This window comes from Eptatretus burgeri, chromosome 1, assembly GCF_056783735.1.
Source record: "Eptatretus burgeri isolate ZD-2024b chromosome 1, Ebu_testis_v1, whole genome shotgun sequence".
Taxonomy (NCBI): domain Eukaryota; kingdom Metazoa; phylum Chordata; class Myxini; order Myxiniformes; family Myxinidae; genus Eptatretus; species Eptatretus burgeri.
In genome coordinates this window covers 88,428,123-88,446,060 of record NC_140961.1, presented here as the reverse complement: position 1 = coordinate 88,446,060, position 17,938 = coordinate 88,428,123, and the positions used below count along the sequence as shown (strand labels likewise).

The following is a 17,938-nucleotide window of genomic DNA, read 5'->3' as shown; positions in this document are numbered from 1 at the left end:
TAACGATAACGATTCAGTGATAGCACAGGTGTATTTAAGAATGGGGTGGGATGAGGGATTACATTGTGGGTGGGATGAACAGGTGAATGTGTTGGGCAAATGAAAAACAAATGAGAAGCAGTGAAGATAAGGTGTGGGGATTGAGGAGGAAGACAAAGGAATGAAGGATGGAGGAAAATAGGTCATGTATTTATTACGTACACATACAACACAAGGGGTGTACTCGATTACTCCCAGAACTCTAAATCTCCACCTCCTATGTTTTGGTAAAGGATCATGATTCATGAACCAAACTGTGAAGTTTCATTCTCATATCCTCGTTCCAAAGGCTCTTTCCAGGGTCTTCACTGAACCTCTGACAGCCTCCATTTTGAACTCGTTTGTGGTGATATTTCTGGGAATGCATTATAAGTACTCAGTAAGGGGTTTCTTCATCATTCCTGCAACTCCAACTTTCACTGGTACAATTTCAGCTTCCTTCAATTTCCATATCTTCTTAACCACATTTTTCAGATCCTGTATTTGGTCATTTTTCTAATTTCTGCGATGTTTAGTCCAAAGTCATTTGGAACTGAAACCTCCATCAACAGTGCCGTTTCTTTCCATTTTGTGTTTGAGCACCATGTCCGGACGCAATGCTTTGTTTGTAATGTTCACACTTGACGAGATCATCTTGTCACATGTGAGCATTACTTATTCATTTTGGAAGATCGGATCTGGTTTGTGTTTCCACGAGTGATCTGGTTCAGCAAAAGCTGACCAAGGCAAAATCTCGAGTGGCTCCATATCTAGAATTGTTCGGAATACATTAGTCAACATATGTACCAATTTTGGTGCTTTTATGCAAATTTGAACAATTCATCTGAAATATCAGACGACGCTGCTGGACTAAAGTTGGATCAGCACACCAAAGGATAACCTTTAATTTCGTATATACGGAGGAAGAACATTGAATGCTTGACTGAAACATTCGAATGGACTTCACTGAAACAAAAGGCTGAAGCAATTCTTTTTATACACAACTTGACATTCCAAAGAATGGGAGGCGAGACATTTGGCAACTCAACTACAGGGTTAGCTGATAAGCATTAGGCAAAAGAACTCAAACTGCAATACGTGTCCACTGGCTGAAAGAGAATGATGTAATCATGGCTAAAGTTGCAGTGTTATCAACCAGGTCACCCTGTTTCAGAGTAAGACATTGCTTTTATCAATGTTTAGGTCAAAAGACACTTGCGTAAAGGGAAATAGAACTGACAGCCAATTCGACTATAGCATAAAAATTAGATTTATGAAGCACCAGAAACAATTATAATTGAGAGTACATGAATATAATTATTTTTCTTCCACAACTGCAACAACTACCAATGGGTGATGCTGCTCTCAGTGCCGGGCAAGGTCTTCGCTCAGATAATTATTGATGGGGTTCGCCACCATCAGCTTGAGCACCAGCATCTAGAGCAGTCAGGCTTTACACCAGAGAGGTCAACGATTGACCGTGTCCTTGCTCTTCAGGAACTCACCAAAGGCAGGCGAGTTTCCGCAGGGACTGTTTGCAGTCTTTGTTGATCTCTGTGAAGCATTTGATTCAGTGAATCGGGATGCCCTCTGGAGGATTCTTGGTCTTCGTGGGGTGCTACCAAAACTGATCGATCTGATGTCTGAACTATACTCTGGGGCTGAGAGTCTTGTGGGAAATATATATATATATATATATATATATATATATATATATATATATATATATATATATATATATATATATGTATATATATATTGTGACGTCCACGGGACTTGAACAGTCCCGCCAACGTAGAATGAGCCGAAACGATGGAGGCGGTTTATTTATTTATAACCCAAACATGGCGGTTCGAATCGCTCTACCGCAAACGGGACGAGGAAGGTGGCACGAGTAACTTTTCACTAAGTTGATGTTGTTTATTTATTTTTATTATTAACCAGAAATAACAAGACTCGGCAAGAAGAGGGATCCGGGGCGATTCGACGGGATGGTGTGGGATCGGGCGTGGGGAAAACACAGACAATTCCAATGAATATACAGATCTCAAACCCTCTAAGGCGCCAAGTACACACACACACACACACACACACACACACACACACACACACACACACACACACACACACACACACACACACACACACACACACACACACACACACAAAACATAGATATTTCTGGTGGTCAGGCTGGACCGTGGTGTGGACGCCACTGTCCCTGGATCAGCGTCGGACGAGCTGGCCTTGCTCTCGTCAGGGGGGGGGGCAGGAGAAACCGTGGTGCTGTCGACCTCCTGGTCCTGGCCCAAGTCCGCTCACAGCCGCCAGGGAACCAGTTCTGGCGCCAAATTGCGAGCAGGAGAGGGAGGCAGGTCCGCCCGCCGTTCGACCCCGTACTCCGAGTCAGCAGAACCCCAGAGCCAACCAAGGTGAGGCACGAGGCTCAGCAAGGCTCCAAGACACGATGAAGAACACGATCGAATCAGCACAACAACAAGGACGCTCTCCGCGCAACAGCCTCCACACCAAAAAAACACGATCTTTTTGTCCCGATCTTCTTCCTCTTCCTTTTCGACCCCGAACAGAACCTTTTTATCCTCCTGTCCTCGTCACTTCCAATCGAGCCGTTTATTGGCCCACCGCCGTCGCCTTCTGCCAATCGTGATCACGGGGCGTAGCCATCCGCTGCACTGTCCTGTGACGTCACGGCCAGCCTCCAGGGACTACTAAAAGGGGTTTACGCAGACACACTTACCCTATCCCGTGTCCCTATCTAATTACGTGACAATTATCATTTCCCCCTTGAAGAAATGAACATTTACTAGACAACTTATCACCACTGAATTGCTACTTATTACATCGAGATCCTGGTAAACTCGAACAGCATGGCATACCTAATTAAACATCCTAATTACCCTTTGAATGCATACCCCCCCCCTCAAACCTAACACTGCCCCCTCCTCTGGTACCGCAGCTCCTGCAAGGTATATCACAGGCGCTACCGTACCAGCCTTAACACTTACTGACTCACACCTAATTAACCTAACAAAATAAAGTAGGAGGGGCAATGGGCAGTGAGTCGCAGCTAACTTACCTATCCTGCTTAATGTACTACCCCCTTATGGCCTTATCCTCGCCTAAACAATCTTTCGTTTTTTTTTTGTTATTATTATTATGTTTTTTATCACATGAGAGCACTGAGCGAAGTTGCACTCCATCTTCTGGATCATCGCTCTTGCCCAACACTCTTCCAGTGATCTGGGGAGGGGAAACAAAAGGTTTCACAAAAACACAACACTTGTACTTTACATTCCTACTCTAAGCCTTAACGACACTATTCACAGGATATTTACACTTGACCGCCTCCCCCAGTGGATGCTAATCGACCCAGCGTTACGTGGGGAGCCAATTTTCAAATTTGCTTGCCCCAAAATTATGCGGACATCATGCCCTTGCTACACCCGTCAAGTTGTGTGGGATCGGGTGGGACTCACACATCTTCACAACACTCACACCATGGTCATCATCACATTTCTAGGTCATGGTTCTCATTTTAATCATGCAGGCTGAATCCCGTCGTGGCCGTGGGGTGGGTTACCACAAGATTATGGGGGCATCTCAGGTGCAACCATGCCCACAGGTAAGCTTGAATCCAACCCGGACGTTTCTCCGCCCCGCTGCCTTTGATTCCCTCCCCCCTGGTAGCCATCAGCTCTAATCCCGTACAACACTCTGGAAGGGGTCTCACTGGCTCATCTGGCCTTCCTGGGTCGCCAAGGTCCTACCCGCCTTGGTCGCCCAACCAGAACCTCTCTCAGTTGGCTCCAGACACTGTCACAATTAGCCACCAGGGGTGAATCTCCTTGAAGGGGGTCGCAATTCCCGCTCACCGTGAGCTTCAGCAATCCCTGTGGACAAGTACATCATCCCCACCCACAAAACCCACATGACTCCCCCACCCCATCGGCCTTACATGTGATACCTGCATTTCTAACACTTCACCGACCAAGACCTTCCCTGTTACCACACCATGTCCAATAAAAAACCAATGTGTGCACCATACATTTCACTTCTTAACTTAAAACAACTCACACAGCACTTCTCACCCGATCCACGCACCAGCCATTGGACAGCCACTTGTCCCCGCTTTGTTACCAATTACCCACTGTCCCGATTGTCACTCTAAAACCCAGCAGAACTTACAAACCCATGCCAATTTTCCCACAATTCATTTTTTTTTCCACCAAAGGAGGGCATTTCGCCACAATCTCAGCAGCCGAGCATGGCCGTATATGCTCAGCCCAATCTAGTCTCCCCGACCCCCGACAGTGATCTCCGGACCTGACCTATGAAAGGGCATCTCGGATAGACCTGGCGGTTCAGCAGGAGGATTCACCCTCTCCGAGTCTAAAAGTCTATTGGAGGGTCCCTCCATCGCCGGGTACCGGCAATATCGTTGCATGTGTCCTCTTCGCCCGCACCAGAAACAACTCCCCATAGAAGGCCCCCGTGAGTATCGGTGAAATGTCTCTTCCGGTTCCAGACCCCCTCGGCCATAATCGAATTGCTCTATTGGCTGGGCTGGACCCCGCCGCTTTGGCGCACTAACTACCGGATTACCCTTTATCAAACTTGACAGTTTCTGGAAAATTTCCTGAAACATTTGGGTAATGCCAATTTCTCCCAGCCCCCCTCCCTGATCCTGGATCTCCGCCTGTCGGATCGTCACCGATGGCCTCTCTGGAACCCGACCCGGCCGACTCCACGAGGCCAGCCTGGCCGCACACTCGGCCGCTCGGTGAACGATGGGTGGATCCTGTAACTCCACTAGCGCTCGAACCTCAGGGTCAGGAAGAGCAGCTAAAAATTTCTCCAGTGCCAGTCTGTCCCATGCCTCCACTGTAAGGTCCCGATACGCGATCCTGACTGATTGGTAAATGTCCTGTGCCAGCTCCTGCACTGTCTCACCCGGCTTTAGTCTGCGGTGCTGGAGCTGGGCCCGCACCAAATCACAGTTTGCCGCGAACCCAAACCAACGGCTCAACGCCTCGCAAATGTGGGAGCTGGTCAACATCCCCTCCGTGATCACGTTTAACACATCTGCGGCTGGTCCCCGCAACGTTGCCACCAAATTCCCTGTACGTTCCCGCTCATTCCACCCGTTTAGTCGGGAAATGCACTCAAATTGCGTCAGAAAAGCTTCAAGGCTCCCTGACCCGTCAAAATTTACCAGGGGGATCACTTTTACGGTGGCCCGCTTCTCAGTTTCTCCCTTGTCCGAATCCAGCCCAGGGATCAAACACCCTTGTGGCTGCGTATCCAATTTCGGAGCTCACTGTGGCCAAAGATGTTTTGTGGTGAGGGTCTCATGGGTCAATTTTGCCTCCTGTTCCAAACGTTGAATGGACCGATTCACCTCTTCCTGCAGGATCTTCTGGGCCCGCACAACCTCCTCCAAGGCTCCGTCGCGAGTTTGTAGCTGCTCCTCAACCAACCCGGACACTCTACTTACAAAAGACGGCTCTACCAGGCCTTTATCCAAGTCTTCATCTTGGCTCATAATTTTATCTTGTTCGTCCAAACGAGCCTCCAATCCTTTTACCTCCTCCGCCAAATTCATCCCTTGCTTCCTCAGCTCTCCCCACTCTTCTACTTGCAGCTGCATACGAGCATCCACACAGGCACCATGACGCTCCAGGCTTTCATCCACTTTATCAACCCGAATGTTCGTTGCATCAATTTTATCTACCAATTTTTTTCGTATATTTCCCCCTCCAATGTAATTTCTACCTTTGTTTCCTCCAATCTATCCTCGAATTTGCTTTGTATTTCTCCCAATTTAACATCCACACACTCCTGCATCTCAGTTTTCATTTTCTCCATCTTTTCCCCAAATTCATCCCTCATTAAATCAATCCGTGCACCCAACTGTTCCCCCATTACCCCCAATTGATCTGTCATTTCTGCCCTCTGTGCCGTCATTTCTCCCTCTGTGTCACGAATTGATTTGCCATTTGTACCGTCATGTCCCCTATTAAACGTTCCAACATTGTCTGGATCGACATCGCGCCGGTTTCCGGCGCTGCCGGCTCCGTTACGGGCAATGAAGCACGGTCCACGCTCGGAATGGGGGAGGTTCCAACCCTACCCCCGTCTCTCCCTTCTTCCCCCGACTCGTTGCCAGACACGTGGCCTTCCTCCTCTAACATCTGCACATCCGCCATGGTGCAGAAGTTCCGTTTGCCGCCAATTAAATTTAATTTGAAAACTCCCGCCAAAATTTTCCAGCGCTCGCGCGCTTTTCTGCAGTAATTTTATCTTCCAATTTGTGGCGAGATTTTAATCCTGGTATATTCTCCCGATACCAAATATAATTTAGAGGGGTTCGAACATCCAACACCCTGACACCAATGTAACGTCCATGGGACTTGAACAGTCCCGCCAACGTAGAATGAGCCGAAAGGATGGAGGGGGTTTATTTATTTATAACCCAAACATGGCGGTTCTATTCGCTCTACCGCAAACGGGACGAGGAAGGTGGCACGAGTCACTTTTCACTGAGTTGATGATGTTTATTTGTTTTTATTATTAACCAGAAATAACAAGACTCGGCAAGAAGAGGGATCCGGGGCGATTTGACGGGATGGTGTGGGATCGAGCGTGGGGAAAACACAGACAATTCCAATGAATATACAGATCTCAAACCCTCTAAGGCGCCAAGTACACACACAGACACACACACACACACACACACACACACACACACACACACACACACACACACACACACACACACACACACACACACACACACAAAACGTAGCAATTTCTGGTGGTCAGGCTGGACCGTGGTGTGGACGCAACTGTCACTGGATCAGCGTCAGACGAGCTGGCCTTGCTCTCGTCAGGGGGGGGCAGGAGAAACCGTGGTGCTGTCGACCTCCTGGTCCTGGCCCAAGTCCGCTCACAGCCGCCAGGGAACCAGTTCTGGCGCCAAATTGCGAGCAGGAGAGGGAGGCAGGTCCGCCCGCCATTCGACCCCGTACTCCGAGTCAGCAGAACCCCAGAGCCAACCAAGGTGAGGCACGAGGCTCAGCAAGGCTCCAAGACACGATGAAGAACACGATCGAATCAGCACAACAACAAGTACGCTTCCCGCACAACAGCCTCCACACCAAAAAAAACACGATCTTTTTGTCCCGATCTTCTTCCTCTTCCTTTTCGACCCCGAACAGAACCTTTTTATCCTCCTGTCCTCGTCACTTCCAATCGAGCCGTTTTATTGGCCCACCACCGTCGCCTTCTGCCAATCGTGATCACGGGGCGGAGCCATCCGCTGCACTGTCCTGTGACGTCACGGCCAGCCTCCAGGGTCTACTAAAAGGGGTTTACGCAGACACACTTACCCTATCCCGTGTCCCTATCTAATTACGTGACAATTATCATTTCCCCCTTGAAGAAATCAACATTTACTAGACAACTTATCACCACTGAATTGCTACTTATTACATCGAGATCCTGGTAAACTCAAACAGCATGGCATACCTAATTAAACATCCTAATTACCCTTTGAATGCATACCCCCCCCCTCAAACGTAACAAAATATATATATATATATATATATATATATATATATATATATATATATATATATATATATATATATATATATATATATATATATATATATCCATCCATACATTAGGAGCATAATCTGTGCAGAGCATTGGTGCTGCCGAAGCAGTCTGCATGGCTATTTGGTGCAATCCTGGATGGGTCACCATTCCAAAACAGGATACCAGCAAGCTGGCACTCAATTTGCTAACCTCAGAAGGACGACAGACAGAGTCAACCCCACCTGGTATTATTTCAACAGCCGAGTGGGATTTGAACTCAGGATCATCACCCTAACCCAATCCCTCCACCATAACCATTAAGCCAACACCAGGTGTGTGTGTGTGTGTGTGTGTGTGTGTGTGTGTGTGTGTGTGTGTGTGTGTGTGTGTGTGTGTGTGTGTGTGTGTGTGTGTGTGTGTGTGTGTGTGTGTGTGTGTGTGTGTGTGTGTGTGTGTGTCTAATGGCGCCTGTCCTAGCTTAAGTTAAGAGTGTGGAAGATACACTGATGAGCAAAAACATTATGACCACCTGCCTAATATGCTGTTGGTTCTCCGTGTGCCGCCAAAACAGCATCAACCCACCGAGGCATGGACTCGATAAGACCCCTGTAGGTGTCCTGTGGTATCTGGCACCAAAACATTAGCAGCAGATCCTTCAAGTCCTGTAAGTTGTGAGGTGGAGCCACCGTGATTCGGACTTGTCGGTCCAGCACATCCCACAGATGCTCAATCAGATTGGGATCTGGAGAATTTGGAGGCCATGGCCACACCGTGAACACTTCACCATGTTCCTCAAACAATTCCCGAACAATGTGTGCAGTGTGGCAGGGCACATTATCCTGCTGAAAGAGGCCACTGCCATCAGGGAATACCATTGCCATGAAGGGTGTACCTGGTCTGCAACGATGTTTCGGTAGGTGACACATGTCAAGTTGATGTCCAAATGAATGGACAGACCCAGGGTTTCCCAGCAGAACATTTCCCAGAGCATCACACTCCCTCCACCGGCTTGTCGTCTTCCCACAGTGCATTCTGGTGCCATCACTTCCCCCAGGTAAATGGCGCACACATACACGGCCATCCACGTGATCTAAAAGAAAACGGGTCTTCTTCAACTGCTCCAAGGTCCAGTTCCGACACTCGCGTGCCCATTGTTGGCTCTTTCGATGGTGGACAGGGGTCATCATGGGCACTCTGACCGGTCTGCGGCTACGCAGCCCCATACGCAGCAGGGTGCGATGCACTGTGGATTGTGACACACTCCTCCCGTGACCACCATTAAAATTTTCTGTGACTTGTGCCACAGTAGACCTTCTGTCAGTTCGGACCAGACGGGATAGCCTTCGTTGACCTCGTGCATCGATGAACCTTGTGCGCCCAACACCCTGTCACCGGTTTGTGGTTTGTCCCTCCTCGGACCACTGTCGGTAGGTACTCACCACTGCTGACCGGGAGCACCCCACAAGCCTTGCTATTTCAGAGATGCTCTGACCCAGTTATCTGGCCATAACAATTAGGCCCTTGTCAAAGTCGCTCAGGTCTTTACACCTGCCCATTTCTCCTGCATCAAACACATCAACTTCAAGAACTGACTTCACTTACTGTCTAATATATCCCACCCCTTGACAGGTGCCATTGTAATAAGACAATCAATGTTATTCACTTCACCTGTCAGTGGTCATAATGTTTTGGCTCATCAGTGCATGTAGGTATAAGTTTGCTCTGTGTCCGCATTTGTAAGTTGCATGCCCATTTGTCGCACCCCACAAATTGCCTGCTATCCCTTTTGTTCATAATAATTTACCCAATTTACCATTCCACATATTTTTCCTCGTCTAATTGTTAATAAATGCTTCATAGAGAAATGCAGCTTGTTTTTGTCTCTTCTTTCATTGGTCCAGCAAGGTCCGTATCATAGCCGAGCCAGGAAGTTATTTCCCAAAAAATCGTTCTTCCAGCCAGTACATCCTTGGCAGTTACACCCTGCTGCGTCTGATCCGGTAAGGTGAACCAGTTTGGACAAGGCATTCCGAGGGTGTGTCCAATGGTAATTAGGTCACGTGGCTATTTTAGGTAACCAGTTAACCCAAGATGGAGTATTCTGGGTCATGTGGTTGAGTTATTGGTGTTCACGGTCGATTAGCGACCTGCTGCGTCACAGAGTCATCCGTGTGCAATGGCCTGCCATTCTGGAGAATCTGGTGTGAATCCGAGGTAGCCCCCCCCCCCCATAGTCATCTCACCCCGACCTCGGGTCCACAACTACATATATATATATATATATATATATATATATATATATATATATATATATATATACATATTGTTGCAGACCCAGGAGTCAGGGGCGAGAAGACCACGAGGGGGAAGCTACCTCGGTTTCCCACCAGATTCTCCAGAATAGCAGGCCATCGCACACAAATATGAGGATTTTAGAAATCTGGCCTATTTTGACCTGTTGGTCGAAGTTGACCACAAAATTAATAGGTGGTTGAATTCAGGGACATGTTATGCAAATGATCATTTTTCCACTCAATCGGATGAAAATGAACAATTTCAGAAAATTTGGCCCAATTTGGTCAAAATTAGCCTTTTGGTGTATGATCTCAAAATGAATATGTGCTTGAATTCAGTCACTTGATCTGCAAGTGCTCTTCAAATTTTAAGTTAATTGGATTAATAAATATTGAGTATTTTAGAAATTTGGCTGATGTTGACCTTTTGGTCTATGTTGACCTCAAAATTAATAGGTGGTTGAATTCAGTGACCTGATATGCAAATGCTCTTCAAATTTCAAGTCAATCAGATGAAAATTGAGGATTTTAGAAAATGTGGCGCCAGGCCTATTTTGACCTTTTAGCCTATGTTTACCTCAAAATTAATAGGTGATTGAATTCATTGACATCATATGCAAATTCTCTTCAATTTCAAGTTAATTAAATAAAAATTGAAGATTTTAGAAATTTGTCTGATGTTGACCTTTTGGTCGAGGTTTACCTTTTCGACTATGGTAACCACAAAAAATAAGAGGTGGTTCAATTCAGAGACTTGATATGTAAATCCATTTGAAATCTCAAGTCAATCGGATGAAAATTGAGGATTTAGTAAATTTGGACAAAATTAGCCTCTTGGCCTACATATAACTTTTGGCCTATGTTTACCTCAAAATTAGAAGGCGGTTGAATTTATTGACCTGATATACAAATCATGTTCAAATTTCAAGTCAATCGGATGAGAGTTGAGGATTTTAGAAATCTGGCCGATGTTGACTTTTTGCTATATGTTGACCTCAAAATTAATATGTGGTTGAGTTCACTGACCTCATATGCAAATGGTCTTTAAATTTCAAGTCAATCGGATGAAAATTTGAATTTTAGAAATACGGCCTATTTTGACCTTTTGGCCTATGTTTACCTCAAAATTAATAGGTGGTTGTACTCGGTGACTTGATATGCAAATGCTCTTCAAGTTTTAAGTCAATCGGAGGAAAACTGAGGATTTTAGAAATTTGGCCTATTTTGTCCTTTTTGTCGATGTGGGCCTCAAAATTAATAAGTGGTTGAGTTCAGTGACCTAATATGCAAATGGTCTTCAAATTTCAAGTCAATCGGATGAAAATTGAGGATTTTAGAAATTTGGCGTATGTTGATCTTTTGGTCTATGTTGACCTTTTCAGCTATGGTAACCACAAAAATAATAGGTAGTTGAATTCAGTGACCTGATAAGTAAATTATTTTTCAAATTTCAAGTCAATCGGATAAAAATTGGGGATTTATAAAATTTGGCCCAAGTTTGCCATTTCGCCAGTTTTGACCTTTTGGCCTATGTTGACCTCAAAAATAATAGGTGGTTGAATTCAGCGACCTCATATGCAAATGGTCTTCGAATTTCAAGTTAATTGTATGAAAATTGAGGATTTTAGAAAACTTGGCACAATTTGACCCAAATTCACCTTATCACCAATTTTGATCACAAAATTAATAGGTGGTTGAATTCGGTGACCTGATATGCAAATGCTGTTTAAATTTCAAGTCAATCGGATGAAAATTGACAATTTTAGAAACAATTTAAAAATTTTGCCTATTTTTGGGTTGACCTTTTGACCTTTGATAACCTCTAACGTAACAGATGGTTGAATTCACTGACCTGATATGCAAGTCCTGTTCAAATTTCAAGTGAATCGGATGAAATTTGAGGATTTTAGAAAAAATCTGGCTCAAATTGGCCTATGTACACCTTTACGGTCGACCAATTTTTTTTGAATCTTCAATGCGGGACCGCGCTGGGTCGGTGACATTAATCTCTGAAAATTTCACAACGGTTGGTTGAGCGGTTTTGGCTGGAGGTGAGGGGACAGACAAACAAACAAACAAATTGAGGCGATCAACCTACTTGTCAAAATTTTTGTTTTTTGTTGCCAAGTTCTTATTCTTCGATGCCTGTGGCAGCTTCGCTGCTGGAGTAGCTAACATTTATTGGAAGCGTGACTGTGTTGCTGATGCAGTGCCCCTCTACCAGTACACACTGGTACTCATTTTGCCAACCTTGGAAGGATGACAGGCTGAGTCAACCTCCTGGTGTATTAATTCAACGGCCCAACGGGGTTTGAACTCAGGACCCTAGGATCCCAAGCCACCACCCTAACCATGAAGCCAACACCAGGCTCACACTGTCCCTGCTGAAATGAGGGATGTCATCAACCTGACTATCAAGGTAGTCAACTTCATCAAAGCTGAAGCCTGAAACAGTCGTCTCTTCAAACAGCTGTGTGTGGATGTGGATTCTGAACATCAAGCCTTGCTTTTCCACACAAACGGACAATGGCTTTCGAAGGGAAACGTGCTTGGACGGCTTTATGAACTCCGACAAGAAGTGGCAACATTTCTTGGTTCGAAGCAGAACGCAGATCTCCATGACAAGTTCCACTCTAAAGGATTTTTGCTATCTCTATCTTACCTGGTGGACATCTTTGAAGCGTTGAATGCCATCAACCTCAAACGCCAAGGGAAAAACATCAACATAATGATGCACCATGACGTCATTCGAGCCTTCATGGCCAAACTCGACCTCTGGAAATGTCTAATTCAGGATGGAAATACAGCCAGTTTTGCTTACTTGGATTCTGCTCTCATTCACAGTTACCTTGATTCTGAGTTAACGAAACAAATAATTACTCATCTGACTGAATTGAAAGTAGAATTCATCAGATACTTTCCGGATATAGAGGAGAAGCACGAAGCCTGGGAATTCATAAGGAACCCATTTCAATGTGAAGTAGCTGATATTTCAGACGAAGTGCAAGAGGAGTTTCTTGAGTTAAAGTTCAACGCCTCGGCTGAAGAATACTTCAAAAAACTGGATCTAGAGACGTTCTGGGTCATGTACCTTCCCGTTTACCCTTTGATCTCACATCAAGCTCTTCGGATTCTGACAATGTTTGGATCAACGGATCTTTGTGAAGCTCCATTTTCCACGCTCGTTGCTCTCAAGACCAAGTACATAAACAAGCTAAATGTTGAAGGGGACTTGCGTTGTGCTCTCCCTGGCGTTCAGACAATATTCAAGATCTGGTGGCGAAAAAGCAATGACAAGTATCTCATTAAATATGCTGTGTATGTGAGTGTTGCTTATACAGAATTCTTTGTTCAATAAAAAGACGAAAAACACATTTTTTTTCAGTTTTTCCTTTTAATTCAGGAGGAATTTTTAATCATAAAAAAAAAAATCATTTGGTTGAAGATGTGAGGGGGGGGGAGGGGCGTGGAGGCAAGGACCAACTACTTGAGAGGGTGTGGTGGTAAAAAGGTTAAGAACCACTGGTTTAAACAAGAGTTAAGTTTTTTTTTTCTTCTTTCGAGATTAATTGAGGCTCACATACATCACATGGAAATAAAAAAACACATTGGACTAAGAAGTGGAGGATGGAGAACTCAAGACTACGGGCTGACTCAGCATGCTGCCTCATCACATTGAAGCACGATACAAGTTGACCCCTCAAATTAATACGTACGAGCTTAAGTCCTCCCATACATACATCCATAAAGCAGAAACTACATCCAGGTTTCTGAAACAGTTTGCCAAGGACAATATGTGCTGCGATGCTCACAAAACAGTAATATACATATGTATGTTTAAGAAAGTGGAAGGGAGTGAATTATCAAAAAGAGAAAGGCAAGGAGGGAGGAGAGGGATTGGAGGGGTGGGAGGATGGAAGGGGAGAGGATGACAGTGATATTAGGAAGGGAAAGTACTGGGGAAACAAAAGACTCCACCATATTTATGAAGAAAGGAAGGTGAAAATGAAATTGTTTAAGCAAGACGAATATAGCCTTGAGAGTACTGCGTGGACCTCCATTGGTATATTTTCACTGCACCATGCCTTCAGAGCCGGAACCGTTTCAGCTATAACCAGAACCCATGCTGCCCAAGTTAACTTGATCCGGTATGCTGCCCAAGTCATCATCATCCTGTATGGATGAGGCAATATGTATGTTAAAAAACACGTGTGTGTGTGTATATATATATATATATATATATATATATATATATACACACAGCTCTGGAAAAAAATAAGAGACCACTCCAAAAAATTTTTAATTAGCATCTCCACATATATGGCAGCCATTCCATTCCAGTGTCTGTTGAATTCCAACACAGGCACACTTCATTCTACTTAGTGAGGTACTAATTAGGTGATCACCTGAACCGAATCTTATTTAACAAGGAAAAGTATAAAAACCACTGCTGTGGTCATCACTATCCTCTTGCAATTGGACCAGCTGGATGGCAAAAACAGTGCTAGTTGAACCTCAAAAGTAATTGGAATCAAAAAAATAACTATTGACCATGCCAAAAGAGTTGAAAAAAAGTTTTGAGTGAGGAAAAGAAGGGTTCAATTCTGGCTTTACTGGCAGAGGGATACAGAGAGCGTCACATTGCTTCAATCCTTAAAATTTCAAATATGGCGGTTCATAAGAACAAGGTCAAGCAGTAGACATTGGGGACAACAAAGCTCCAGACTGGCAGAGGGCGAAAACGACTTTCCACTGATCAGGATGACCGCCAATCCATTCGAATGTCACTCAACAACCGTAGGATGACATCAAGTGGTCTACAAAAAGAATGGCAAATGGCAGCTGGGGTGAAGTGCACGGCGAGGACAGTTCGAAACAGGCTCCTAGGGGCAGGGCTGAAGTCGTGCAAAGAGAGAAAAAAGCCCTTCATCAATGAGAAGCAAAGAAGAGCCAGGCTGGGGTTTGAAAAAGACCATAAGGATTGGACCGTAGAGGACTGGAGTAAGGTCATCTTCTCTGATGAGTCCAATTTTCAGCTTTCCCAACACCTGGTCATCTTATGGTTAGATGGAGAAATGGAGAGGCCTACAAGCCTCAGTGTCTCGCACCCACCGTGAAATTTGGTGGGGGATCGGTGATGATCTGGGGGTGCTTCAGCAAGGCTGGAATCGTGCAGATTTGTCTTTGTGAAGGACTCATGAATCAAGCCACGTACAAGGTTGGCCTGGAAGAACACTTGCTTCCTTCTGCTCTGACAATGTTCCCCAACTCTGAGGATTGGTTTTTCCAGCAGGACAATGCTCCATGCCACACAGCCAGGTCAATCAAGGTGTGGATGGAGGACCATCAGATCAAGACCCTGTCATGGCCAGCCCAATCTCCAGACCTGAACCCCATTGAAAACCTCTGGAATGTGATCAAGAGGAAGATGGATGGTCACAAGCCATCATACAAAGCTGAGCTGCTTGAATTTTTGTGCCAGGAGTGGCATAAAGTCACCCAACAGCAATGTGAAAGACTGGTGGAGAGCATGCCAAGACGCATGAAAGCTGTGATTGAAAAAGCAGGGTTATTCCACAGAATATTGATTTCTGAACTCTTCCTAAGTTAAAACATTTGTATTGTGTTGTTTAAAAATGAATATGAACTTGTTTTGTTTGTATTATTTGTGGTCTGAAAACACTGAATCTTTGTTGTTATTTTGACCAGTTGTCATTTTCTGCAAATAAATGCTCCAAATGACGATATTTTTTATTCGGAATTTGGGAGAAATGTTGTCAGTAGTTTATAGAATAAAACAAAAATGTTCATTTTACTCAAACACATACCTATAAATAGTCAAACCAGAAAAAACTCATAATTTTGCAGTGGTCTCTTAATTTTTTTCCAGAGCTGTATATGTGTATGTATAAATAGGGTCATTTGAAGGAGATCACCATAAAACAGAGTAAAAATAAAACCACAAGTCTTTTCGTTGTGCTCTCTTCAGGTGAAATTCGCACAAAGTGAATGACGTAAGGCAGAAGAAGTCTAATAGACCCCGATCAACAGTCATTTCCGATTGGATGTTCTCTACTGAGACGTCATCACCTCCCATTGGTCGAGGTAGGAGTCGCCTGTTCAGTGTTCAGCTCTCCACTTGGAGATTGCAGAGTCTGAGGTGGAGCTACCGAGGCTGCAGCAGAATCCTCTTCATCAACATCTGTGATTGTGAGACGAGTTCCTTCTCCTCTTCTTCGTTGCACAAATCAGCAAAGCTCGTCGACCACCTCTTTTTGCCAACATAACATAGGGATAAATGTCACTGGAATAGAGAGATAAATGTCACTTCTAGTATTTGGAGTTGTGTTCCGTTTCATCCTCCACTGAATATCTTCAACGCATCCACATTATACTGTTCAGCACAGTTTGCATTCTGAATCAAATGCTGTCCAATAACAGATTAACATGACGTTGGGATTGATACTGGGACCTTCCTACAAGCACGTACCGGCTGTATTAGCGTACCAATAGTGTTTTTCCTCATGAACAAATAAACGTGCTCTTTGATTCTGTCAGTCAGAGTCTGGGTAGTTCTGCCGACACACGAAGCATCACTTGTGTGCAAGCTGTCCGGGCTACTCCTACCTGTATGCTCCGACTCCTACCTGTAGGTTTAAATAATTTCTCCGTTGATAGAATGGCACTTGATCTCACAAATAATATTGCTAAGTTTTGAGGCAGGCAGAATATCTTTCTTAGCAACAGGAAACAGACGTCGAGAAGTGAAAATCACTGTTGGACGAACAACGAGATACGTGTTTGAGACACATCTTTTGATATGTTCCTCATATCTTTGCGACATTTTCCCTTTCCAAGGAATCTTGATGTAGACCGGGCACTTTTCAGGACCCATCTTCCATTCATCGATAGCAGTGAGTAATTTGTGGATAAACCTCCTGATGATATACTCAGTGTCATGTATTCATGTATCGGATTAACCAGAAGTGCGGTCATAGGGAGGTGGAAATACAGCTGCGCACGACGAAGTTGGGCCGACTGATGGTTCTCAGGGTTCTGGGTGTGGAGCACAATAAAAGTTTGATGGTGCACTCAAACTGCTTTCCCTACCCGATACATTACACTCAGGATATCCATTCTCACTGAGGATGCTGGCAATCTTGTCCATCTATGTCTGAAGCTTGGAGTTGGAACATGTCTTCTTTGCTCGACTCACCAATACATTGATCAAACCATTCTTGTACCTTGTTGAACTAAAAGAGGCCCATCAAGTATACTGTCCAGTGAAAATGGGCTTTCTATAGATGGACGCAGTAAAGGATGATGCAGATCTCTGTTCCATGACATCCAGAACTTTCCAATCCCATTGTGAACTTGAGGGCAGAATGAAGAGAATTCAATTAATTCAAGAAGCGGTCACAGACTTCACAAGATTCAAACAGGAAAAATATGTCATCCACATATCTGTAGTATAAGATGGGGGAATTGAGAAACTTTCAACTTGGTTAACTTCTGCAGTTCTTGATAGCCAACAAAGATGTTTGCCAACATTGGACCCAATGGAGAGCCCATGGCCACCCCATGAATTTGGATGAACATAATGTTATTAAAGCTAAACTCGACATCTCTTGCAGCCATGTTCATCAATTCCACGAAGACAGATTCTGAAATGGCCAGATGCTCAAGTTCCATGTTTTACAGCAAATGTGCACAAAGGCCTCTATCAAAAGCCTATTGATGGCCTCTGTCAAGGGACATTTATAAACAGGCTATCAATATCAAAAGATCACATTACATTCTATAAACAAACCAGGAGGACACGTCTCCCTTATGACATCATCAAAAGTGAAAGAACCTTTGATGACAAACTTGAGACAGACTCGAGCGCTGGTTACAGGAACTCTCCCAGCCATTTCTCTAGCTGATGTTGGGCAGAGCCGACCATGGACAAAATTGATCTCAGTGGAACATTCTGCTTGTGAATCTTCAGAAGACCATACATTCTC

At 44.7% G+C, this 17,938-nt stretch overlaps 1 protein-coding gene across 1 annotated transcript in view; it reads right to left on the bottom strand.

The window, feature by feature from the left end:
* Positions 1–13,329: 13,329 nt before the first annotated feature.
* LOC147034920 (uncharacterized) overlaps positions 13,330–17,938 on the bottom strand; it is a 64,868-nt gene continuing 60,259 nt past the window's right edge. Inside the window, exon 4 of the mRNA XM_085891152.1 lies at positions 13,330–14,105. Coding sequence (XP_085747278.1) covers positions 14,037–14,105 — 69 coding nt within the window. The 3' untranslated portion in view covers positions 13,330–14,036. The remainder of the gene's footprint in view (positions 14,106–17,938) is intronic.